Raw genomic sequence first — 27837 nt, forward strand, 5'->3', positions numbered from 1 at the left:
GGATTACTAATCTTGCGATTAGTAGATTATTTCCCTTGGGTTATCAACAGATGAGGAATTGAGATGAATGCCAAGACGAATTTGAAACAACTACCAAAAAATCCTGTATGTTAGCTCCTTTCAGTTTGTCAACAAAAAATAATCAGAGGTATATACCCACCTCATGTCACTGCTGCCTGTGACCAGCCCCAAGTGAAGAACTATGGCTTCTGAAAAGGTGTATATTAGTAATTCAAATATAAATTATGGTATATGACTGACAAACAAGAAGAGCAGTTAGTCTTCTATGACTAGAAGACTTTTCATCCTTGTCCTTTGAAAGGTTGTTCAATCCAAAATTTGGTAAATCACAGGGATCATCTTTAATTTGTTACCAGGAATACGTTTTGATAGGGTTGCTGTTTACTTTCATACTTGGCTCCACTGGGACTTACTAACTTCTACTGATAATCAAAGTTACATTAAGTGTAAGTTTAAAAACGTTGCAGTTAATTATCTTTTAGCAGTAATAATTAATTGCCTCATCCTAAGAAATTTTGAAAAATTCATCTCTTATGAGAAATAATCAATAAAAAAACAGTACACATATTAGGACTGTTGACTGTTACTTTAAAATAAAAGTAACTGCAGCATTTTCATAATTCAAATTTGACTTTTTATTATAATTAATGTCTATAAGCTGATTGTCCATGAAAATCAGTTTATTGGGAGTGAAGGCAAGAAGTTTTATTTCACCTTCCTTACATTGTTCTTAGTCATATTTAAACATTTGAAAAAAAGTAAAATTAAAACAGTTTCAGACAAAAGGATAGCTTGCATGGTCTGACTATTTGATGACTGTACAAATAATATTTTACACTGCATGAAAAGAGGGATTTTCGACAGCTACTGACACCTAGCACCGCCTTGCGCTTAGAGATTGAGTTCTATCGGCAAGAGTTTTTTGTCAGAATGGGAAATTGTAGGGAACTGCAAAGAATTGTACTATTTTAAAAGAACGTTTTGAAAAGTACTATTTTACGGAGTTACTTTTTCAGTATCTTATTGATATTAAAGCAATGTTCCAGCGGAAAACAACAGATGACACCACGGCGCTCCAAATAATTATTTGCAAAAGTATGTACTTAGAAACTCGTAAGATTGTTTAGAAGAAATATATTATTTTTACAGACTTTTTGGCAAATATGAGAAATTCTCAAATTAGTATTACTAAACTGACTTCAAAATGATATTACAGGCTGTTGTGCAGATTTTATGCTATATGGAAGCACAGCGATAGATAATTCTAAATATTATAAATGTTTCAAACCTTCTAAGAATTTGTTGATTGAGGTATTTGTATATAAGCTAGTTTGCTTGTTCTCACAAAATAATATTTTTCTTCTAGTGATGAAAGCAGACAACAGGCTGGCAATAATTAGGTTGTTATGTTTATTAATATTTAAATAATAAATGTTCATGTTTATTTCAGTGTTACATTTACCTTGAGGATAAAGTTAAATATTCATTTGAAAATGTACACAACTGCATCTGGCAAATTGTAAAAATAAACAGAAAAATATATTAATATGTCTAAATAAAATTTCAATGTGATTTGTTGTCACATTGTCAGACATTTACATAAAATTATTTAATACATGTCACATTTTATTATTTTTTTAACAAGTCTTGGAGTCATTAATCTATAACCTGCTATTACGCACATACTGTAATACATTTTTACAATGGATAAATAAACTAATGGGTCTACCTGAGAGGCAAGTGAAAAATTACAGAGACCAAGAATTTTTTTGTACATATGAGAAGACTTAACAGTTCGCAGTCTGGTTCATGTTGGTTTCAGTTCAGTAAACCGAGACTCGAAGGAGATTCAGCGAGACATCATTCGCACGAATTCTGTGGAAAGGTGAAAAACTTTGTTATTGTATTTCATCAAAGTGAGTCAACAATGCTCTGAAAACCTTCAGCTGATCAAGAACACAGAGGTGTGTGCTCACATTAGCAGAAAAAGGTTTTCACAATTTTGCTTGCTCTTTGCCTTCTAAAATCCACACCCGTACAGTATTTAATTTCATGCCCCACATATCTTTTCATATGTACTTGCATGTCAATAAACACATCTAATGTGGGTCCAAATCTGAAGAAATCAAAATAACTTAGTGGAACATCAGGTTTTTTCTTCTCAACGCAGTATATGGATAGATTCTGATGCACATACTTCATTGTACACACAATAGTGTATGTATATTAGAATGAAGAATGTATAATTCACATAATTCTGCTGTGTCAGGGAGAAGGTGATTACTTTTGTGATGTAACGCTCATGTTAATTTCCTTCCTCCTAATTGACCATCTTGGACTGAATGGTGAATGATGTTTTTGAAGTGGATCATGTGTGATATAAGCTATCACATCACATGAGCTAAGTCAAGCTAATAGCTTGACTTAGCATGACATGAACTGCCTATGAATAGCTAAAGTCAGCAAATATTTGAATCCCGTCCAAAATAGCCTGTGACTGTGTACCAAGGTATACTGTAGCTCAAGGGCGTCGGTTTGGTCTAAGTTTTGGTGGGACCTTACAACTTACTAAACTAATCAATGTAGATTTTCGTTTATTTATTTTGTTTTTGTTAAAGAATACATATGTGTGTTTTTTTTTAATTAATATGGCAAAACTTGGTCGGGACTATTTTATATCCCTTGAATATTGGTCGTGACATGTCACGACCGTCCATACCCAAACCTACGCCCATGCTGTAGCTTAATATTCATTCATATCAACAGTAAAAACTGCCTAAGCACCACTGCAGAAGCCAACATCTACACAGTCTTCCCTACTTCCACTCTTTGGGAAAGAGCCAATCAGTATCAAGAAAAATGAACGGCCCTCCCAGATTGGCGGCTTTGTAAATGCCAGCCAATAGCATGTCTAGTAGCATTGTGCCCAGTTATTTCAGCCTCTCAAGCTGCCTTTTCTATTGAAAATCCACAAAAAGGGTTTTTCTGGAAATAATTTGGTGTCACAGAAAAATCTGTGAATAGGTGTATCTCTGAATACTGAACTATAAATAGGCGTGGGTCCACTGCAGTGTTTAAGCTTTATAATATCTTACCTTCAAAGTCCACCTGTCCGTCTCCATTGAGGTCTACGTCTCGCAGGATCTCATCAATCTCACGGTGGTTCAGCTGTTCTCCCATCAGTTTCTTCATAGCTTCCTTTAATTCTCCAAGGCTAATCTGACCATCACCGTCCGAGTCAAACTTAAAAGTAAAATAGTTTTGAAATTAAAAATTATATTTAAAAAAAAAAAGCTTTAATGTTTAGTAATATGCTGCTAACCTCTCTGAAGGCATCTCTTAACTCTTTTACTCCAATCATGTCTGCAGTCTCAGCAAGCATTTTGGGGCCCATCAGTTCCACAAAGTCCTCAAAGTCCACTCTGCCACCGCCTGTGAAATATAATATTATATTACTTGCTTTTCTTTAGCACAAAGCATACTCTGTGATGTTTTACATGAAATCATAGAAGGAGAAATTCTGCTAATTTTGGCAACAGCTCCATGGTAGTGGGTCTAACTTTGTTTACCTTTACTGTAATGTTTGTGGGAAATATCTTAAACTGACTCCATTAGTGTTTTGAAGACTCACAGATCTGCTGGCTTAGCTCAATAAGCTCCATTTCAGTCGGCATGTATCCCATAGTCCTCATGCACTCTCCCAGGTCCTTATAGCTGATGAAGCCATCTTTGTCTTTGTCAAACTCTCTGAAGGCTTCACGCAGTTCTGCAGGTAGAGACCAATTTGAGTGATAAGAGGAAATTGCTAAGTAAAAGATTTATTGCTGCTGTAAAGGAGTGTGAAACAAAGTTTTTTTAGATTATGGCAAAGGACATTTACTGAAGTATCTGATCTCAGAAGCACGTTGTTCTCAGAAGCTAACATTGGTGGACCTAAGTGAATTTGTGAATATTTATGCAACTGAGATATTTTGCTAAAATAAAACATTGTTCACATTCAGCTCAGTAGGTGTAACGTTATAATTTTAAGTTGCGCAATATAAAGTTCAGACTTCAGCAGTTGGCAGTGGAATTGTTGATATTTCAGTACCTTCCATTTCCTCTGGTCGTAGGTCTCTGTCCTGTGTTGGTGTGAGTCGGAGACAGACAATGAAAAACAAAAGGAAAAGGAGTCCATTAACATTACTCTCTGATACAACATTCACATCACTGACAGCACTGTTTTAATGTTACCCTTTCACCTCTCCAGATTCTCTCAAACATTTTTTTCCTTTCACCGTCTGTCAGTGTGAGATGAAACTCTATAACAGGATTATTTGGTTTTTGATCTGACTAAACAGACTTTCTATGTCCAGCTGCGGAGAAAGTATGTCATAAATATGCTCCAGGTAAAGTATCTGAATTGTATAACAGACATTCTTAGTGCATTAAAACTGAAGAAAGTTTGCTTTTCCTCTGTGTGTGCACTTCAAAATAAAAGGGAACTCTGTGAAATCCAGACCTTTCAACCACTTTATTGCAGAGTAAAACACAATGCCATTATTTATTAACATTAAATAATGGCAAAAAATATTGGACAGATGACAAAAGAACAGCTCCACTTGCAACTGCCTTGGTTTCCGGCTTTAGTTGAAGGTTATGGCAGGATAAGTCTCTTGACTACTTGTTCTGCGAGGTCATGACATCAGCAGCAGCAGGAATAATACAGGCTTGGATTAGAGAAAACAGGGGACACTACAGCAGCAGGGAGATTACAGCTGTAAATTGTATTACAAATCATGAAGGCTTATCGGTTTATCATTTCCCTATCTGCAGCTTATTTTCATCTGCAGCTGAACTGCTGCTCGGTCGACTTTTGTTTTCAGATCGATATACCTGAAAAGGCTAAAAGAACATGTTAGACACTTGTTTGCAATGACTTTATGGATGATATAATATTTGGAACATGCCTCCTTTAGCCTTGTTCCACTGGTCACGTCTGAAACAAATTCTCACACTGTGAAGAAAACCCAGAAACTTTACCAGTCAAGCTAAAGTCAGACCCCACTTTACGCACCAAAATGACAAGAGTGGAAAGAAAAAGAAAAATGTTAACAGCAGGTTTTGCAGATGCTGTTCGCAATTTTATTTTTATGAAAATATTAAAAAGATTTTCATAAACAATCTAGGGATTCCGTTATTTTCTTTCTCCCATGGATTCAAATAAGATTCTGTCCTTTCTGTCCTGAACTAGTAGCAAAACAGCTGAAATGTATTTGTTAAGAAAGTTGGTCGTAAATCTTAACATGGCTGAAATCTGTCACAAAGGATTTTATGCACATTCTTTAAGCACACATCTAGATCTTACAGCAGACTCTACAAGTAAAGAGGTAAAGCACCAGAATAAATTGTTGACATTAGATTTGGTGAACCCAAGTTTTTGTTGCAGTTTACAGAGTTTCTTAGATTTTTACCTACTTCATTTAAGCATCCTGTTCATTGCAGTGGCAACATAAACCTGAGTCCTTATTCAGCTTTGATGGTGACAGTTCAAGTTGTTTCAAAAGTGTTTAATTATTGCTCTGGCTGTAGATATGTGCAGGTTTACACAAGTAGCTGTGGTACTGAAATAATTTAGATAGCTGTGAATTTTTTACTGAAATAAAACTTTCTTTTGTCTTTTGTATTTTAGAGAAAATTGCCTTTTTGTCAATTCCTATTCATACCCCTAGGACAATAAGGAGTGACCAATTACTCATTAAAAGATCATTTCCACTTTGAAATGCATAAAAAAGGAGAATAAATTACAAAAAAATATATTTAAGGTATTTTAAAGTCAAATAAATATAGTGCCAGAAATTTAATAAAGAATAACACTTTCTTGAAGTGGAATGCGTTTCCTAAAATTTGCATTTGTGACATTATGCTAGTGTAATAAAAAATAAATGTTCTGCAGTTCCTTTGCTCAACTTTACCAAGGATACCAATAATTACATATTCTGTATCTCCTTGCAAGTGCAAATCATGATATTCAGGCATTTCTGCTACTTAAAATTGCTAAGAAATTTTGAAATGGTCAGAAAAATGCATTCATCTTTTTCATGTGATGCAATTGAACAATGAGTTTAACACATTTTTTCTAATAGAAACAATTGGATTTGTTTAAATTGCATTTTAAACATTTGTTAAGTTCAGTGTGAAGTTAAAAAATGTACTTTACGATGTGCTAACATAATTATTCTGCTGTTTGAAGACCAGCTGCAATTGTTACATGTCTATTTTAACTGCGTGAAGGGTCATTGCTGTAATATGCAAGAGTGTTGACAGTTTCCTCAAAACAACATCAAGGTCGGCTTTGAAACACAGCAAAATAACTATATGATCACCTTCAATATTTCTCACTTCAGGGGAGAAATGTCAAGGGCTTCATTAAATGCCGTGCTCTGCTTTCTTTTATATATGTATGGCATCCATCAGATTTAAGTCAGTACCAAACTTCTAGCCATGTTTAATTACATATGTCTCATACATGAAACACAGCTGAGACATTACTAGTGATTTTCATGCTTTCATAACAAAAAAATATTTTTTATACTCAGCTTTGCACAAACATGAACATAGGAGTGGTATGGATGGGTAATGAAGGTGATTTTAATTGTAAAGATGACTCAGCAGATTGCATTGACTCAACCTTGTCCAGTATAGTTGGGTCAAAGAGTGGATCAGAGTGAGATGCTGTAAAGTTGTGACTGAGTGGGTGTAAACTCTTGTGTAGGTGAGCGTCATACATACAAGTTGGCTTTGAGCGAAGCCCTGTCTGAGGAAGATACAAGCAGGCCCCACTATGTTGTGCAGCATGTTGCAGTTCTTAACCAGAGTGCACAGGGGGTCATCAAATTCCCGCTTGCTCCCTCCTTCCTCCTCCTCCTCCTCCTCCTCCTCTGTGTCCACCTCCCCCGCACCACCCAGGGAACCTAGCATGGCCGTGGCTAACGCTGTGTCGCTTTGCTGTACGGACGAAGCCTCCTTGGACAAAAGGAACCAGTTGGATTAACATTATGATATTCTCTACAGAACATAAGATGTCATTTATTTACTTTCACAATTTTGGGGGATTCTACAAGACAGCAAATGACTAAAATTGTCAGTTTCTTTGTCTATTAAATCTTAATTTGATATAGTGTCTTGTATGTAAATCAAGTAGAATGGGTCATTCATGCCAATTTTTTACAAAAAATAAACTTCCATGTATTTTACTGGGATTTTGTGTGATAGACCAACACAAATAGCACATGGAATGAAATCTTTGTTTATTTCGAACAAGTAAAATCATATATGGTTTTCAATTTTTGTACACTAGGAGACTCCACTTTTCTAATATCCCTAAATAAATAAAACCATAACCAACCAATATCTTTCATTCAGTCATCTAATCAGCAAACAGAGTCTATCTGTACTACTGTGCCTGTAAAAAATATTTTAAAATCTGGCTCCTGGAAAGCCAAAAATGTCAATACGACTATGGTCTGTCAAATACCTTTAAATTATTGGAACTATATTTGTTTGTTCTTTTCTGTTATTATTATTTTTGTGTATTTTGTTTTAACCAACCTGCCAGTGGGACTACAGATGTAAATTCGGCACGTAATTATAATCTTATAAATTTACATGCAAATATTCATTAATATGTACTATACCATTAAAATAATAAACTCAACTGAACTGCTTGTAATATAATCACTATAAATCCACCAGCTTTGTGAAAGTCTCCAAGGTTTGGTAAAAGACAATAAAAGATAAACAGCAATATAAAGACAGTATTAGTAATTTTCTAAGCTTTGAACATCTCACAAAGCCCTATTCAACCCATCATCCAAAAGTGGAAGGAATATAAAACTGCAACTCCCAGCAAAAAATAACTCTTGATGTAAACTGAGAAGCTAGACAAGGAGGGTCTTTTTGAAAGAAGAAACCAAGAGGCCCATGGTAACTACAACGTTCTGATTCAGAGTGATATATGTTAAGGAAGGACACAATGAAATTAAGCCAAAAAGTGCCCTGATCAGATGAAAAAAATACAAATAAAAAACTTTTTCATCTACATAGAAAATTATGTATAAGGAGGAAAACTACCAGTACAGATCACACTGAAAATCCCATTTCCATTGTGACACATGGTGGTGGTGGAGTTATGTTGTGGGCATGCCTTTCTTCTGTAGAGACAAGAAATCTGGTCAGTGCAGGAAGAAAACATGCTAGAGGTTGGAAATGACTTGAAACTGGTTCAAAGGTTCATCTTCAAACAGGTCAATGACCCTAAACCTACATTATGGTTGTTACAAAGGATGGCCTGGTTAAAATCAGTGTTTTAGAAGGACCAAGTCAAATGACTCATCTAAAATCAATATGCCAGAAGGAAGACTAGAATAATTTTCAGTCTGTAGATGTGGAATCCTGGAGGGGAAACAATCCAAAAGACTTGCAGCTGCAAAGCTCCAAAGGATGGTTCTTAAAAGTACTAACTCAAGGGAGTTGGATACAAACACCCACTATATTTTGCAGATATTCACTTAAAAAACAACAACTTGAAAACCATGCATGATTTCTCTCACTATTGTGCACTGCTATGTATTGGTCTGTGACACAAAATCTAACAAAATGTGAAACTGTTTCTTTATCTAATTTCATGCTAATGAATACTTACCTTTTTCCTGGTACTGTCCTTGTTAGAAGTCTTGTTGACGTTTCCCATCACCCTCCCCACCTGCCTCCTCACACCACCACCCTTTCTTCGTTGGTGGTCGCAACACTTGTCCAAGACTTCTTCTTCTCTTTTTCCTTTACCCCTCTCCGCTGCTCAAAAGTCACATAAAAGTGGAAAATCCATGCTAGATCCAGTGCATCCCACGTCGAGAGGGGGCAGCTCCTTTCAAGAGGAAAGAAAGTGTGTCCGACTACACTGCTGTCACTAAAGGCGACTCCTCTCAGTTCATGTATCCCGGATCCTATTGGTCCACTGAGACGTAAAGCAGGTGTGCGATGCCACGCTAAATCCTAAACTCCTGAGCTTTAAAACGTTTGGTGTGACGGTATAGAAAGCAGGATGAGAGAGATTGACGGGGTGGGTCAGGAACACTGGGTCATATCTGGGCTGAAACATGCTGCTCCTGCCAAACTCTGGCTGTGATTGCAGAACTTGACCATTTTTCTCTCTCTCTCCCTCTCTTACAGACACACACTCACACAAGCTCTTGTTTATCTTCACAGATAATTTCTTGAATTCGGTTCAACTAAATCTAATTCATCTCATCCATCGTCCCCTCACTACCTCTCCAACATCATATTTATGCTCTAAAAATGACTAGTCTGGCAGAACTCTAAGGGTGTGTGTGTTTGAATTAGTGTATGTGTAAATCTGCAGGAGAAAAAGGGGGAGGAGATGGAGGAATTATGGATGGAGAGTTGGCCGCCCGTTTAATCCCTGGAATTTCAGATTAGAGGAAAAGAGCTATGCTGTCAGGCGATGGGAGTGATGGGGTTGCGAATAGAAGAAATATGTGTTTGAGATATTGTCAATCTCTAACATATACTGAAGAAATGTCTGAGATATATACAATCTAGAAGATTATTCAAGATGATGTTTTGGAAATAAAAATCATAATGACATCCTTTCTTACTTAATAAACTTATTAATGGATTAATTGAATTAGGCAAAAGGTAGAATAGCTGAATATGGTGACCTGCAAAAATATTCCCATATTTCTCTGGTTATAACCTGAACTTTAAATGAATCTATTGGGATTTTCTGTTACTAGCCTAATACAAAATATTGCATGATTCTAAAGGTTTTAAAAAAGTGATATATATATATATATATATATATTTAATGTTTAGAAAACTAACAAAAATGAAAAAATAAAAAACAAACAAACAAATAAAAAAAACCCAGAAGGGCATGTCATGGATTTCCACACCTGGAGCCTCTCAAATAGAGTCCAATGATAATTGCATTTTGAAGCAACTTGATTAATACATAGAGTCCACCAGCTTGTTGATGGCATTATGAGTACCGCAGCTCTGTGAAGGCCTCAGAGTTTTTTCAAGAAACATGAATAAACAGCATCGTAAAGACCAAGGAACACAGCAGACAGGTGAGGTAAAAGTGGATATTCACATAAGCAGGTCAGGAAAGCATCTCATCAAGGAGAAGATCCATGATAATCCTGGAGGAGCTTCAGAAATCCTCAGCTCTGGTTGGAAAATCTGGTGACCTTCCCACTATACATGGCAAAAAAGCCTGACTGCTGATGAAACTGAACATGACTGAGTTTGGTGTATTTTTGCAAAAAGGTGTGGCTGAATATTATAGTTTGTACAAAGCTGATACAGACATGCATCGTAAGACCAATAAAAGGTAGCTCTGTGATATAATGACCCAAAAGGACCAAGAAGAAGTCCCACTTTCAGCAATGTCTTGAAAATAATTGAAAAACATTTGTCCTTGTTCTTGCACTTTACGGTTATGTGCTACTTTGTGTTGATCTACCACATTAAATCCTAACAATAATTTAAAAAAAGTAAAGAGTTGTAATGTTAAATGATGTGAAAAAGTTAAACACTTCTATAAGGATTCAAAATCTGTTACAAGTTGATTTTTGGAAACCTTCAGGTAGAGTGAACCAGAATTTCTCCCCTCTCCAACAGCTGCTGCCTAATTCCCATCCCGTTTGTTTATTTTGTGAAGTCTCCGGTAGTTGCTACTGCCATCAACAGCACCACCATCTGGTGCATTTGTAATACAAGCATGGATCATCTTAACCAGACAGGTAAACAACATTTTCACCTACAGTATGACAGTTAAAGTGCCATCTCTGTAGTTAGTTGCTTTATTGATGTCGGATCCATTTTGGTTTCTGTCCAGTTATCAGCCACTAAACCTCACCGTGATTTATGAGTGAGAGGAGAATTTTCTAGATCTGCTTTTGATCATATGTGTGTCTTTATTAAAGTATTTCAAGGAATTCATGTGAATACATCTTTGGTCTCTGTGTGAAAAATATTGCCAATATTTACATTTGTGTTCATGTCAAAAACTTTCACTCTTTTTCTTTATTTCTAGGTGTCTTCATCCTTCATCTTATTCTGCAAACAAAAGGGATGTTTGTTTCTTTTTTCTCAATCAGTCCTGATGATGGTAACTATATAAAAATTGATCTTCAGATATCCAATATTTATAGTTCTTTTTTAATCCCCATCTACCAATAGTAAGAGCTTTTAATCCAGTGTTGTGTGTGTTTGTGTGGGTGTCTGTTTTAGCACAACTCATGCTGTGCTGTTTGCTTGCCAGAGATTAACACATGAATAAGGCTGCAGCTCTAATCCTCGCTGGACGGTTTAGGAGAAATTACACTTTTTTTTGTCCTTTTCAAAATCTAGTCTTCAGCGCTCTCATGCTCACTCTTTTCTTTGGCAAGCACCATATATTTATTGTCTACTCCTTCTATTACATTTTGTATGTTCATCCTTTGTATTTTTTCTAAATAATTATGATTATTCAGGTAGATTATATGTTTTGTGAAGCAATAGCACTGTAACCATTGCTGTCATCAACATTTGTGATACTGTACTAAAATATTATAAGCACCTTGAAGAGCAGAAGGACGTATAACATTTTGTTTACTTCCATGAGCTGTATGTGGTTTAAAAAATAAAATAAAAAAATAAAGTTCAATTTGAGGGGGAATAAAAGCTGAGCTAGACTTTATCCCATCCACACAATAATTGCCCATCATCACGTTTCTCAAGATTGGTGGAGATGACCAATCTTCATCTCCACCCAGTTTCTGATTTAAATAAGAAGCTGCATATATTTATATTTATTTATGAACTTTTGAACAATTTACATTGTCACTGTTTCACCAGCAGGTTGATGACAATGATGGAGAAACAGTTTAAGAGTTGTAATACTCATAAGTGGCCACTAAGCGTCAGCATCATACCTTCCTCCACAACACACCAAAGAGGAAGCATTTGAAATGTTGCTGCTACATTTTCTGTTTGGGACAATAAGCAGAAGTGAAAAACAAAAAGGATTAGCATTGTAACTGTGAGTGTGAGGTTAAGCATGTCATAAGTATAGTTATGTTATATTTATATTTATTTTAGTCTCTAAGCAATAAAGTATTTAATATTTTTTATGGTCATATACATAATTCCACACAGATAGCATATTTTTTAGTGGAGAAAAATTATATATATATATATATATATATATATATATATATATATATACTGCTCAAAAAAATAAAGGGAACACTTTAAGTGTTCCCTTTAAACAGGTGTTTAATAAAGGGAACACTTTAAGTGTTAAACACCTGTTTAAGTGTTCCCTTTATTTTTTTGAGCAGTGGTATATAAACCTGCACACCAATTTCCTGGCGACATCCTCAAGAAAACAACTCACAGTGTAGTGCCATAGTCAGGGGCTGCTTTCTGCTTCAACACCTGACTGCTTGCTGTAATTGACCATGAGTTATGCCCTCTACTGAAAAACCCTGATGAAGTATTTTATAACATTTTTACTAGGGGATCTTAACTTAAAGTCCTCTTGAGTTATGTGGAGCAATATTTCATAGCAGACCAGGAAATTTACACCTGAACAATTCAAAGAAATCAAAATTAATGTTTTGATGTGGCCTAGTTATTTTTCACATAGGGTTAGATAGGTATGGATAACTTTTTTGCCATAATAGATTAATATTAAGACATTTTTAAACTTTTTTTTTTAGTTACACATTATATTATTCTTTTTATATAAATATTTTTGGATGATTTGAAGAAAATTGTGTGAAAATTATAAACAGCATGACTGGGTTCACATACAAAGCTGAATTTGACATCAAACTGGGGGGCAAGTAATGAAAAAATGCCCCAGATTCAAGCATCACAAAAATGATGCAGCTTTTTTTTTTTTTACTGAATGTAAAAAAAAAAAAAAAACTTGTCTAATTTGCCAGTCTAGTTAACATCGTGTCTCTCAGTCATTAAACCCCAACCATAGCAGCTGGGTGACAGTTTGCGCTTCATCCCTCAACAACAGAGAGCAAAGCAGATACCCAAAAAACATGGTCAGAAGATTTTCTAACAGGAAAATCTAATACTGAGGTGCTGAAAAACAATGTGGACAATTTCCAAGAGTGGGGATTTACATGACACCAAATGCTAGTAGCTGCACTGTGGCTGAGGTCAAACATTGTGACTGATATCATCTGTCTGTGTATCTGCACACTGACACATTAACACACATTTGTAGAATAGTTAATAAATCACCCAGTTATAAGGTTAATTGTGTAACTTTATAAAGCAACTAAACATAAAGGTGTGGCATCTATATAATAGTAGCTAACATGTGTTGTCCAGAACATTGTCATTACTCTACTTTTCCATAAATTGTCTCTCACTGATCCAGAAGAAAATCCAATTAAATCTGGGGGTCTAGCCAGGTGCCCCCTAATATATTATAACATACAAACTCCAACAAACCCCTTAGCAGTCCGATGGGGATACACACTCTCGGATTCACTTTTTGAAAAAAATCTGCATTAATTTTAATTTAGCATTCCACAGGTGTTGGCCGAGTTCTTCAAAAACTGGAAAAGCGTGTCACTCATGACAGCTCAACAATATTTAGAGTCTAGAGTATCTCATAGGGTGCCCTGCTACACTATGATCTTACACCATTGTGTTTTATGTTTATATGTTTTACTCTGTGTAGTCAGATTCTGCCTCCTCCACATATGATGTGTTTGATCCTCAAAGAGCTCCTAAAAACATCCTCAGTCTAGAATGGCAGCCCACTTTCTTAAACAGAAAAAAAGACTGGGATGTTCCATGTATGATGCCTACCGAAAGTCTTTCTCCAATGACTTTAAGACCACTGATTTTAAAAGCCAAATCTGCAACAGCAGAACTGAACGAAGCCTTATTACATTCATTTTCCCCCACCTCCTTTGGAACATAAGAGAATTTATCCAAGAGGAGAAAACCAAACATTGCTTGCAGCAAAAATATCCCATTGCTTTATTTACCTTTTGCCTATTCGCCATTCATCTAAATCTATCCAGGACCAACAATATCATGGATGAGGAACAGCTACCTGCTTTGCCAAACTCTAAAGCTAGTCTCCATCAACCACTTGTGATACATGGGTATCACCCACGGAATAAAAGAGAAAGCATTCTCAGAGACAATCACACAGAACATAATAATCTGCTTTTATTTCAGTGTATTATTTGCACGCTCTCTTGACCCTTCTGTGAATTTCCTCTGAATTTTAAGTATTTAATATTTTATTGAAGCAGAAGATAAGATTTCCACTTTAAGTTTTCTAAGATAGCAGCTCCTGTTAGCAATTCATGATCATAAGAATGTCATGATCAGTAGGGAGCATATATAAACAGATTTTTACCAGCTCAATCAAACTAACTAAAAATAATGGATCTTTTGATAAGGGTCAATGAAATGCCATAATTTTGGAGGATATAACTCATTAGACAGAAAGACAGAAGACAAAAATACCTGCTTAGATGTGCTGACATTTGGGATAAGTTTCTTTCTTTGGCAGAGCATTTCTCAAACATTAGTAAATCTTTCACATTATTTAGTTATAAATAGGTTTTTAACACTATTATTACAGTCCTGATAGTGATGATTATTTTCCTTTGATTTTTACAGAGTCAAAAACACGCAGTATACATTTACTGAAACTATCCTTTGCAATAACTTCTGTCTTTTTAAGATAAGTAAAATACTGTGACACACTTTAAAGTCCTTTTGACTACTTCTGAATGTCATAACCCCCTAAATAACTTTTCAAAGATGTGTTTTAGCTGTATGATAGAAGGTGTTTTTAGTAGATAAGCTTCAGAAATCCCTGGACTCCATATGAACAAGCTAGATATTAGCTACTAAACCCATTTCAAAGTCAATTTTGTTTTTTGTTCTCAAGATAAAACATAAAATACATTAGACGGAAATGCTTGTTGTTAAAGCTAAAGGCCACTTTGGGTATTTTACTCAACTTAAACAAAGTTTTGAATTCAATTATTGTAGGAAAAAAGTTATTTAATTCCTCCCAACACCAAACAAAATAGAAATTAAATTCTAATCTAGAGATTTTAAAGTTTGGGCAGACTTTATAGCTAATTTTGGAATAGCTGTGACATAAGTTTGCAGCTTTTTTGCTGACAGAGTTTATTGCATCGGTGCAGAGATTGTGCAACATCATGATTGACAGTTAAAAGAAAAGCTTTTGCTTTACATATTCTAATTTCCATACTTCAAACTTTTGATTTCTGTTTAACAGTTTACTGTAAATCATTGAAGATATAAACAATTTTTTTGTATTTTCTGCAACATGGAGCATTCTTGCTTTCTGTAACCAAGTTCAATAAATTTAGCAAAAGTCACTACATATTTGTAGAAAAAAACAACTGATAAAAGATGAAAACCGTGTTACACCATTCATTTTTCATTTTAAGATCAGTAAAAGAAACAAACAACAAAAAAAACTATGCACCATTTTCTTTTGTCCTGTGTGTCTCAATCAACCATCTGAGTTGGTTAATCAGGTTTATTTATTTAGCCCAGGGTTGCACAAAATCAGTCAGAGTCAAAAATGGCCCCCTGGTTGCATTCTTGGAAACCCCTACAATAAAGTAATGTAAACACAGAAGTGGTTAATTAGAAAGCTGTTCACAACTACAGTATTTATTTTAGGCAATTAAATAGGATTCTTTGTCATTTTTCCAATAGACAGAAAAGTTTCCACCGCAATTTTTGCATTCCCTTCAGATTAATTTTGTTTTAACAATTGTTTTTACTATTGTGGTTTCTTATTTTAGATATAAATATCATATTAAATACCCATTTTTTAATTGAAAACAGAGAAAGAATGTAAAATAATAATTTAAATACTGTACAATATATGAACTGCTATTAAATGAACAAGAACAAAGAAACCATCATATAATTTGTATGGGAACAACAGGAGGCCATAAGAAGAAAAAGGTCCTGGTGCAGTCATTAAAAGACCTGACATACATTTTTCAGCCTGCCACCAGACAAGGCTGTGCTAAATGTCCCACATTCCCCGCTCTCATTCTCAAACACCTACTCGCTACTGAAGGAGGATAATGCCATTTGCACCTGTTCAGATTTTCTCTGATGCTTTTCCATGTGACGTAAAAGTTATATGTGAATTCCCTTTTTAAGGTCCTGGAGGTCCTATGGATTAACGATTCTGTTCAAACAATGCCACCAGGGGATAAATGTAGGCAAAATGTCACAGAGAAGTCAGAACTGAATGTTCTTTATCTCTATATCCATGAGCGTAGAGTCCAACTGTTGCTGCACAGTGTCACAGTTATAATGGTCCATCAACTAACCCACTTTTAAATCTGTCCACAAAATCTGTTCTTGTTTTTGTACTCGTGTCCTCTTTGTATTGTCTGCGTTTTCAACAACAACCACAGCAACGCCAACATTAAAAGCTGGTATGTTAATTGCTAAGCCTACTGAGCAAAACATGTTTCCACACATAAATAATTTTTCTTTTATGGTAACATTTTACTTTTGTTGAGTTCTCCCCTTTATTTTTAACACTGAGTTGTCAAATCAAAGTTAAGTATATGGTTCTATTTTATGTTGGCATTGTTTTAGCTGAGAATTTCCACACTATCAGAATCTTTTTATTGCAGTCCAAATGGAAAGAGACATTTGGACTGAATATACTAGATCAGGGGACTTCAAATCCAGGCCTTGAGGTGCCGGTGTCAGGCAACTTTTAAACGTGTCACTGGTCCAACACATAAAATAACACAACGCTCAAGAATCACCTCTTGAGCGTTGCGTCAGGTTTCCCAGGGTCTTGCTAATGATCTGATTATTTGACTCAGGTGTGTTGAAGCAGATAAACATCTAAATGTTACAGGACTCTGGCCCTCACTGCCTAGATCTGGAGACCCCTGCATTATGTTAACTAATAGATTTTTTTTGGCACTTTGTTCTCCTTTGTCATTACTTTACCCATTGATAACTACATGACAGTTGAAATCAGATAGTTGTATCAACTATATCAATAGACTCGTGCCTAATTTGACATTAAATCAAACACTGAAATGTTAATAGGTCTGCTATGATTATTTAAATTTCCTAAATGGTTTCTGTGGCTTTATTATTAAAATGTAAAAATTGATTAGAAAAAAGAACTACTACACCATTAAGCATCATATGGAAAAGCCCACATGATGATGTCATGACTTTGGGATCTTCTGATAGGTGGATTCACAACATTTGGGTTAAATGGAGGAACATCTGTGGATATTAAAGAAACAGCACTTTCTTCTGGGAAAACCGGGAACTTTTAAGAGAAATCGCTCTAGATATAAGGAAGAATGTTGATCCTCCATAAGTCTGGTTCATGTTTGGATGCAAACACCAGATACTTGAAGATGCCAAATTCATGTATTCAAACTATTCATTGTATCACAAACATGAGGTCGTCCAGCCATCTCCGTTCAGGAAGGAGATGATTCTCTGTGTTACAGATTAACATGCTTTGGTGTGAAATGTGCAAATCAATCAACCCAGGAAAAAAAACCTCTTGAAAATCCTGGCATTTGTTCCTTGTAAGAGATGGACATAACCTAAATAAGGACAATTTATGGAGCAAAAGGGGTTAAAAAGTCTCTCAGGAAAAAGGTGACATAAAAAACAGATAATTTAAATACTATATTTTGTGAAAGGACTTAAAATTTTGAGGGACATACTGCTTGTGGTCCTAGTTGGCACCAAAGTTTATGTTTTGGATAGGACATCTGAATTTTAAGAAAGATTAAACAATAATAAGTCAGCACTTGCTACTCAGACACACAATGTTCTTACAATCTGAGACACAGCAGAGCAGACAGCAACATCACTCACATAAAATGCTTTCTTTTAAAGTTCCTTCTCTGCCACAGCCAGCTGGTGGTGAACAAAATTACTAAACATATTCAACAATAACTTTATTCTAACTTATGTATGATGCATTACTATCTATCAAAATTGGAAAGGCACAAAGCTGTACAATATTTGCAATAAACTACCTGTTACATTTACCCAATATTTGTTTTTAAATGTGTGTTCACATTCCAAATTCTTGTCTAGTGGCTTCATATATTTATCTATCACATTTTGTTTTTTTTCTTTCCTTAATCTATTGATCAACAGAACTTGGCACAACACTTCCAAAGTGCCTCTACATTCATAAATTAATTAACCTTAAAGATCTTTAACTTTTAGTGAACAGAAAGAATCTTGCTGGACTAAAACAAGAAACATAAATGGATTTAGTGTCAGACAGTGAGTAAATTTGGTCATCAAAATGTTTACATAGTGTACATAAATATCTGATTTTAACTCTACAGTAGAATACAGAGGTAGAAGAAATGTTCTGCCATATTGTTTGCTGACACTTTGTGTTTAGCTGGCTTGTATCTAACAAGGATCAGGATATTTCAGAGCAGCTCCAACATAAAACTTCCAACAAGGATTAAATCCTATGTTCTGCATTTGGGCAAAAAAACAAAAAAACAAAAAAAAACCCGCCAGCCTTTCAGAGGTCAGATTGTACTAAAAAAAACTCATCTTGTTCCTGAAAGTTCAACTCTATTCTCTGCAGTAGAAGTAAACTCTCCTCTAAGCTCTAATCTCCCTGTACATCACAATCAGTCTCTTCTATGTTTCTTTACGACACTCAGCCATCAATCCCTCATCCCGACCCAACCTTCTTTATTCTGTTTCTCATTATTCAGTCCATCTGTTGCTGTTGCTATGGATGGCAAATCAGAATACAAAATGAGAGCTAGATATAGAAACACAAAAATATTTTACGTTTTCTATGAGACTTTGGATAAAGTCTCCTTTTATAATTACTGTTGTTGGTCTTGCTGCTATGCTGTCTGCTGGGACAAAAATCCCATCTGGCCAGATGAAATGAAAAGCACATCAAAGATATCACTACACTTTCAGGGATTATTTGGATTTCCTTTATCTTTGTTTGGAAAAGTTGAGTTTATTCAAATGACACCCAACTATTTTTGGCCATCAGCATCAGCTCTGCAGAGACAGCACATTTATTTGGTTCAAGTGTGTTAGAGAAAGAATGAATCTAAAGGTTGCGCTTGAGAACTGAACTTAAGCAGCTCTGCTATAAGCACATCAGCAATGATGAGTTTATTGGCCTTAGAAGTAACCCTGCATGTACTAAACATTGTGACTTATAGCTGCCAATTTAGCCTTGCTGCAAATAGTCAGCACATATGACTGTGCACTGTAGAGAAATATCTTTGCAATATGACGCTGAAACCACATATCAGATTCTGAATAAGCATTATTAGCCAAGAATGTGCAAATGAACAAGGAATTTGATGTTGATTTTAAAGCACTCACAGCATATAGACCTAAAGTACAAATATATAAACTTTAGAGGAAATAAAAATAAGGATAAAGGAACAACATGCATTCATTTGCAGTCAATGTTTTGTGTGTTGTAAGAAAAAAAAGATTGTTGTTCAAAAATGCTTATTTTGTGTTTGCAGTAAAGTTTCTGACTGTTCAGGTTGCGAAGTGTTTACTGGCAAGAGATTCTCACTGAAAGCAATATCTTAGAAATTACTTTTGAAGCATATCAGTCAGAAACACATTGTGCAAAAAGGGTCACTTAAAAAGATGAATAGACAGCAAGTATTAAGTATATTTTTGTCATTTCATATATCCAAACCATATAATATAATAAACTTGTGTTTCTGCTTTCTGGATCTTGTCAATTCAATCGAAGTATAACCTTCCTTCATTTCTAAAGAGGGAAAAGCACCAGTTCCATCGCTTGACATTCAGAGAGAAGGTGGACTTTTCTAAGAAAATACAATGGCATCTTGATCAGCAACATCTCTCTACCTAGCCTGCAACCAGGATTCATTCATCCCTTGTTTTTTATAGGTTATGAATGAATAAATGGATCAACACCTGTATAAAACCCGTTTCTCCAAAGACCCATGGATTTTTCTTGTCTGAGTGGAAGGATATTAGCTGAAACACCATAATCAGATTCAGAGATGTTGTCAAGGGAAGGTCAAATCAAATAATTTGAATCGCCTACTTGATGCTGCACACACTGGGTGTCTGCTTGCAGCTATAAATAACCCATTCTGGTTTCCCATTCTGGTTTCAAAAGGACGATGTTTACCAAGACAAAATAAAAGCAGTGATGTGGTAGTTTCCTGCAGGTCAACCCTGAAATGTTCCCCGTTAAAGGGAATTGCATTATGGGGTTTGTAAAGGACCCAATCCCAAGGCTGGCAGTGGTGGAAATGAGGAGGCCTTCATTAATAAATAAACTGAGAGAACTTGCACATAAATCACAGGGAGAGGAACATGGAGCACAACAGAATGAATGATGGCAGCCAGTGAGGTGATGCACTGAGGCAAGGCTAGAGAACAATCTTGGCTCCAAATAAGTTTAATCACGGGAATGTGGAATAGCTGTCAAGGAGAGTAAACAAGGAGAATGAAGATGAAATAAAAGCACAAGTATCACACAGGGAGCTAAACTAGACACAAAATGATCTATGGGTCAAAGGGAAAAGCCTAATTCAAAAATAGGAGGGCAAACCAAAATGCACAGACAGAATAACACAACAGATAAGTAAGAAAGTAAACAAAGGAATGAACCATAAGAACAATAATGAATACAGAGAAACTAATTGGATTTTGCAAAACCTTACAAACATATATTAACAACAAAGAAATGATCAGAAAACCAGTCAGGAAAATTTATGAAATGAGAAGTGATTTAGGTGATTTTCCTGATTTGAAGATATTTGCTCAATTTTACTTTTTAAAAATCCAAATTTTAACTATCCTAAAACATGTAACAATGGAAAGAATTATTCAAGTACAAATAGTATTCTAACAAATCGGGTTTTGATGTGATAAAGCGTTTATGTACAACCTCTTTTACTCAAACCCATAACAAATCATGCGGATAAAATCAGTATGTAGACATAACACTCTTCTACAAGCACACAAACAGAAGATGAAACCTAAAATCTAGGTATTATTAATCTTTCCCTGATAGGGCATGGCAAACTCCATATGACCTCATGCAGACATTTTGCAAAACTTTTGAAGACCATTGGAACTTACTAAAACTGTAATAACAACACAAGATACTTGTTCATGCTGACTTTTCCAATAAAATTTCTGTCACACACATTTTCTGTTTTCACCCCGAAGCACCAAAGCACAAAAACTGTTATCATGTCAGCATGGAACATACATGGCCAATGACAATCTTTGTTCATCTTAAATTTGAAATACAGCCACGAAAAACGACTTCAACAAAACAAGACTATTAAAGTCACATTGATATTGTTGGGGCTGATATTATGCCTTGCTTCTGATAGATTTATTCATATGGCAGCATCAACACATTGGAGCTTAGAGAATGAAGGCTTTTGTAGGAGAAAAACTCATGTTTCCTTTAAGTTTTCTCTCAATTGTTGCTTTTAGACCTCAATTGTTGCTTTTAGACATTATAGGAAAAAGACCAGATGATGAAAGAACAGGGAATGCACCTATTCATTCATTTGACAAAACAAATCAGTTGAAGTCCTTCAAAAGCTGATGAGAAGGCAGATTATTCCAACCAATAAAGGGCTTATCTGTTAATGCGACTGCAATCGTTCATTCTTGAAAAGAAGGTGTATTTTCTGTGTTTCCATGTCTGACCTCGTCAGATTACAGTCACAAATTGCTATGCAGAGTGCATTTTTAGACGTAACATATAAATGCTCAGCTGCCATCTGATTAATTGAAAGCAGTCCATGCCTGATAGCGGCTTATGTCAGCCAAGCAATGTAAACACCAGCTCATGAACTCAGAAGTGACCCAATTTTCTATTTTATGGCCCTACCTGTCCAAAGACGGAAGCCACAATGGGGCGCAGCTTTCTCTTGTCTCCTTCTGGCAACCAGAGATCTTCAGGGTCTCCATCAGGGGAGGACAGACTCAGGGTCTTGGCTTTGGGCTTTGGTGGCCTCTTTATGCTTGCTGAACTCCACCGTCTGAAGGATTCAATCTTTTTCTTAATGGAACCCTAGAGAGCAGTATCAATGGTGTCAACCAAGCGTAGCAAAATTCACTCGAAAGAAAGACAGGACGAAAACATAAAATGACACCATCTTACAAAATGGAAGAAAATGTTCAAATAGATTTTTTGTCTTATATTAAATAGAATAGACTTTGTATCTGCATCAGTGGCAGAACTTTGCACATTACAGTCATATATTTGGATCCACATCCACTGACCTTCTTTATTAGCTTCCCCTCCTGCACGTCCATCGACTGTACCCTTTTCATCTCAGTCATTTTTGCAGTCCAGCTGAACCACAGAGACGTCTTTATTTTGCTCTCCCTGCGCCTCGGTCTCTCGTTCTGTCCTCCTCTTTATCTGTCACTACAGCATCTGACACCAAATCATAATCTGAGGTATATCCCCCCGCTGCCTTTGCTCCTCCTCTCATCCCCTACACTCTCCATGCTTTACCCCTCCTCTTTTATTTACATCCATCACTCACTTTATTCTGAATTGACCGGATTTTATTCATTCTCCAGATTGTGCACATTTTCATTCACAACGAAGCATATCAGTGGGAAATGTTCTTTAATTGACCCTATATAGAAAATAGATCTAAATATTCAGTTATATATTTAGCAGAGGTGTATCACTGGCACTCCTCACATTGTGTCTGATATGAGCCTGCCACTATTTTCCACCCATGTATGCGAGTTCTTTGATAATCCTGTATTTATTTCCGCACTCACCCTTCTGCTCTCATGCTAATGTTGGCTTATCCTCAATCCTCTGCAATTTATAGTGCTTCACATTGTTCATCATTTTCCCCATATGGGATGTTTCTTCATATGCATGCGCTAAATCGTTACATACACATAAATACCAATAAAATATCTTGACTGCAAGAAGCTTTATCGCTGGCTTTCTGGGCTCCATTTCTGCTGCGTTCCTCAGAGAAAAAAATTATTACCATTGTAGAAATTTATAGCAGAAAAAGCTTTTTATAAAGATCATTATATTATTTATATTAATCCAAGTTAGGCTGGTTGAGATCCAGAGTTTTCAAGGTGCAGGCAACTAACTATACAATACAACTAATAACAAATACAGCCAAGACGAATTTCAAAAGCAACAAAACTTGCAGGTGCTTTTGTCAAGTTCTGTTAGGTTTAATTTACTGTGCGATCTCCACTTGAAAAGGATAGGTCTCTACTGTGGAACATAACTGGATTTCACTCACGGAGTCTTCATTTTAGTTAGACCATCTTTATTTTCATAATTTTTGTAGTCCAACCACATAGGTGAAAAACCTCAAAACAAACAGAAACACATCTATTACTATCTGAAATGAACAAGATAAATACATTGTGAAATTAACAAGATACATTTCCACCCCTTTAAACCATTTAATCCTAAAGTATAATAAATAGCAAATGTTTTATAATAAAATTCAACGCCAATAAATAAATTAGCATATTTAACAACATTTAATTTCATAGTCAAACATCCTAACCAACATTTTTTTTCACTTTCTACTTCAACCAATAAACCCTGAGTGTATTGTCTTTTTTCTTTTCTTTTTTTACTTTTCAATAATATTAACTCTCAAACAATCAATCCAAGTCCATGTTTATGAGCAACAGTATTGCAAGCTTACCGGCTGTCCTTCACAGTTTTTTTTTTTTTTTTAGAAACCTTTGCACAGTTTCAATTTACGTGCTACCAGGATTGTTTGCTTTCATGCTGTGGCACTTCAAAACCAGGAGTGACAGGTCAGTCACCCTTTAAGTACCTACACTCTGATTGGTAGGAGATTGAATCCACCTGGTTCTCATCACTCCAGCAGAGAAGAAAGATGCAGCAGATGGGTTCGGCAGAGGGGAGTGGCTTGTTGGCAGTTTGTCAGAACAGCTTTTAAAAGATTTAAAAAATCTTAGAGAGCTGTTACGTGCGATAGTTTCAAGTGTTGCCGCAGGGAGTGTCAGAATTAGGGGGAGCATGTAAGATGGTCTATTTTCCAACTCAGATGGGATGTTCAGGTTAAAAAGTCCTGAAAGTACAGGTTGCAAACTTGATGTTTACTTGATGTAAGTCAAGTCAAATGAAGTTTATTTGTATAGTATATTTTAGCAACAAGGCAGTTCAATGTGCTTCACATGATAAAAACATAAGACAGTGAACAAACAAGCAACAAACAGAAAAAGAAGCACAGATAATAACTTCAATTTTGTTTCTGTTCAGCTGGAGAAAGTTATTGTACATCCATGAACTGATTTGATCTAATAATCAGTGCTTGGATAGATAATTGGACCTTGTGACATCGTAATGTAGAGCTGTGTATCATCTATTTAGCTATGGTATCTACTTTTATTATTTATTATAATATGAGCTAACAGGAGAATAGACATTTAATAGAAGATGCCCCAGGATTGAAACTCACAGGTGATTTCTTCCTCCAATGAGAAGTTACCTAGCGACACAACAAAGGTCCTGTTTCTTAAATAGGATTCAAACCAATCAAGTACCATAGAGTCCACCCAGCTCTCCTGTTGCATCAGTTTCATGTTCAACAGAGTTAAATGCTGCACTGAGGTTCAACAGAACGAGCACTGAGGTTCTTCCATATTCTAAAAGTTCATATGTATAATAATAGTATAATAATAATGTATAATAGTCCAAGTACTGATTTATATATCAAACTGCTCCCCAGGATATCTGTGCATGAGTGTAAAGATGTCCTGTTGACATACACTGATGTGTCATAATGTACATTCTATTATAATTTTTAAAGAATTGTGAACGATCTGGCTTTAGAGGCCACATTAAAAATGCACACAAGAAACGGCTCGGCTAAAAGAAAGAAATCTCTTTCCATGGGAAAAAATGTGTCAAATTCAACCGTTCCAAACACGCACGGTACAATAGCTGGGTGTGTCATTATAAGCATTTGTAATCACTTTGAACATTTATTATAATCCTACAATATAAGCAAAACAGAAACAAGTCTTACCAATATGTAACAACTTACCAAAACATCCTCTTTTAATTAGATTATGGATGAAATACATCTGTCTTCACAGATTTATGTAGCTAAACCTTGTGGGAAACAAGAAAATGTTTATGTTGGTCAATAGAGCCTGTGTTTAAACAGTAAAAAAAAACTTTGCTTCAAAAATCATCGCATTTGTTTCATGCAAAAAGGAGACATCATTCTTGCTAAAGTTTTCACAACAAAGACATTTTGATTACTAACAACTTCGAGTAGACTCTGCTGTAACAGACACAGTGGGCGGTGTTAATGTATTTCACATCAGGCTGTTACATAGAAAAAATTAAGCAATGACATTTAAGTGGCACAACAGTAAAACATGGCATTCATAAATTCAAATTATGCACATGTGTATTATTATTATTATTACTAACCACAAATTACTCTTGTCATTTTGATTAGTTCCTACTGTCTTCCTTCTTATCATCCTTGATTCATCTTAATTTTCATCTGTGCCTTTCATGCTACATCACTGTCTCACTGGCCAATCTTTATTAACATCAGAAGATGACTCCACACCAAAACATTTCAGTCAAGTTGAGCTTAACTTGTGTATTTCAATATCTTGATATTTTTCTTTGCAGCTTTGCTGTTGTCATCAGATTATTGTGCTGTCAAACCAGCCAAACTGACACTTCAGCTTTTAGAAACACGAATTTTCTCAAAGCATGTATAGCATCCCTAGATTTTTAGTCTTTTCATTTCCACTGACATGTTGGCCACTTTTTCTCTTCAGCTGGCCATTTGGATTTTAAAATTTATTTATTTATAACTAAACATGTGTTTGTGACCTCCCAGGCTCCAAACGAATATTTTTCTTCATATGAAAGCCATTTGCAGATGCATCAAACTCTCTTTTGAGACAAAGGATAAGATGACAAAGGTTAGCCATCTTCTTCTCTATTTATTAAAATAGTTCAGAAGTTCTCTTTTAGCACACTCTTTCAACATTCATTATGTCAAAATTCAAATTGAGAAATTGTTTCTGTTCAGTAGTGGTTTTAAATACCTTAAATATGCAAAGCAATATTTGTCACAAAGTTTGTTTGACTTAAGAAGAAATGTTGTGGTCACACTGAAAAAAGAATACAGGAGATCCAACTTAAAAAAGGAGAGTTAATTTGTTACAGGTGACCACATTAACATTATCCAACAAAATACATTTAGTTTATCACGTTGTCATGTTAAACAAATGTAAAGTAAGTTAGACAACCTTAATTCGATTTCATGTAACAAAATACTTTTTTAAGTTGGAAGTCTATTCTCCTTTTTCAGTGCAGAATCACACGTCTGTGAAAGTCTCTGATGTCAGAGAAGAGAAAGCTCTTGGTAACAGCTTCCACATTGCCTAAAAGTTGTTTTTTAAGAGGGCGAGGAGTTGACTTGCTCTAGGGACCAAAGCGAGTCTTGGAGAACCTTTGAGTGTCAGAACTTTCAAAAAGCTTTGATCCACCAAAACAGCCTGACCTGATTGCGTCATAGCCTGGGCTGATTATGTTTCTTCAGTTTTTTTCTTAATTTTTAAGGTATGCTTTGGTGTATTGAATAACCTGTTAGTGTCCTTTTTGCATTAACAAACTGGTTCCAAAACCAAAGTGACAGAGCTCCAGGTGTCTAAACCTGGAGCAAAAAAAGACCACTGTTACTGTTCTACCTCAGAGTGCTTGGTCTCAGTTGGCTGAAGAAGAATGTTTGTTTAGACGCACAACCATTCTGTGCTTTTCTGTTGTCCTCTCAAAAAACCCAGAAAACATCCTTTACAAGACATTGTGTCCTTATAATTATTTTAAATTCATGGACTTTTAGTGAGTGATCTTAAGTCTAACTTTTGGGAGTTTTATCATTTCTTTGTCTTCTGCAGAATCTAATGTTAGTGAAACTATGCTTAAACACCCACTAATGGAAAGATTGACATCTGTTTTGAATGTTTTCTTTCTCATGGTGGAATGGTAGTTTGTGATTGGTTGTTTAACCCATCTACTTGACAGCAGTAGACACTGACAGCAACCTGACAGCAAGTTCATGTCAAGTTGTCCCTCTTCTTGCATCAAAAGGACAACCCATCTCAATCTTTCGTTTCCAGGACATTTCATGAGAAATATGAGTTAAAGAGAAAGCTTATATAGCATTAATGAGAAAATGGTTCCTTTTGTTCCTGTTCATTTTGAAGGATCTGATACATAATTAGAATAACAACAACATACAGTACAAAAATTCTGTCCAAGGAACAGGATTTCCAGAAAAAGCGAAACAACTTTAACACAATATCTTCAACAAAGCCAAAGTGTGGCACCAAGTCTCTCACTAACAGTGGGTGTTAGAGAAAGTAATCAAACTTTTAGGACACACCAGTCCAAACAGCAGTTTCAGAAAAGAATCAGCTTTCAGTTCTGCTATCAACTCACTATGAGACAAATACGCAGATACACAATACACAAAAAGAAGTTCTTGTTTATACCTGTAGCTTCTTTCCCAGACAGACTGAGAGCGCACCATAGCATGAGACATAGCACAGTCCATGAACTCATCAGGGAACTCATTCTCATGCATCTTTGTGGTGCGAAACCAGCGGCACTGGCTCACTGACAAAGATATTGCTAGTAAAGCATCG

General features: G+C 35.6%; 1 protein-coding gene across 2 annotated transcripts; it reads right to left on the reverse strand.

Moving 5' to 3' along the window:
* Positions 1-1661: 1661 nt before the first annotated feature.
* cabp2a (calcium binding protein 2a) lies at positions 1662-23688 on the reverse strand. 2 transcript variants are annotated; one of them, XM_028017497.1, is made up of 7 exons: positions 22411-23688; positions 22016-22198; positions 4112-4142; positions 3653-3787; positions 3344-3453; positions 3117-3264; positions 1662-1896 (listed from the first exon to the last, which is right to left on the reverse strand). In XM_028017497.1, the coding sequence occupies exons 1-7, from the start codon at positions 22468-22470 to the stop codon at positions 1871-1873; spliced, it is 693 nt and encodes a 230-aa protein (XP_027873298.1). In that variant the 5' UTR covers positions 22471-23688; the 3' UTR covers positions 1662-1870. The 2 variants fall into 2 exon arrangements, with proteins under 2 accessions (XP_027873298.1, XP_027873297.1); XM_028017496.1 differs by lacking the exons at positions 22016-22198; positions 22411-23688 and adding exons at positions 6793-7026; positions 8705-9804.
* Between the last annotated feature and the right edge of the window lie 4149 nt (positions 23689-27837).

Source organism: Xiphophorus couchianus, chromosome 5, assembly GCF_001444195.1.
Source record: "Xiphophorus couchianus chromosome 5, X_couchianus-1.0, whole genome shotgun sequence".
Taxonomy (NCBI): domain Eukaryota; kingdom Metazoa; phylum Chordata; class Actinopteri; order Cyprinodontiformes; family Poeciliidae; genus Xiphophorus; species Xiphophorus couchianus.

What these genes read in the sequence shown, in the direction of transcription:
- cabp2a (XM_028017496.1), bottom strand. Translation starts at nt 8,752, where the DNA reads ATGGGAAACGTCAACAAGACTTCTAACAAGGACAGTACCAGGAAAAAG. An exon ending in ACGACCAGAGGAAATGGAAG is followed by an intron (nt 3,788 to 4,111) that starts GTACTGAAATAT and finishes CTCTACCTGCAG; the next exon opens with AACTGCGTGAAGCCTTCAGA. An exon ending in TAAGAGATGCCTTCAGAGAG is followed by an intron (nt 3,265 to 3,343) that starts GTTAGCAGCATA and finishes TTTACTTTTAAG; the next exon opens with TTTGACTCGGACGGTGATGG.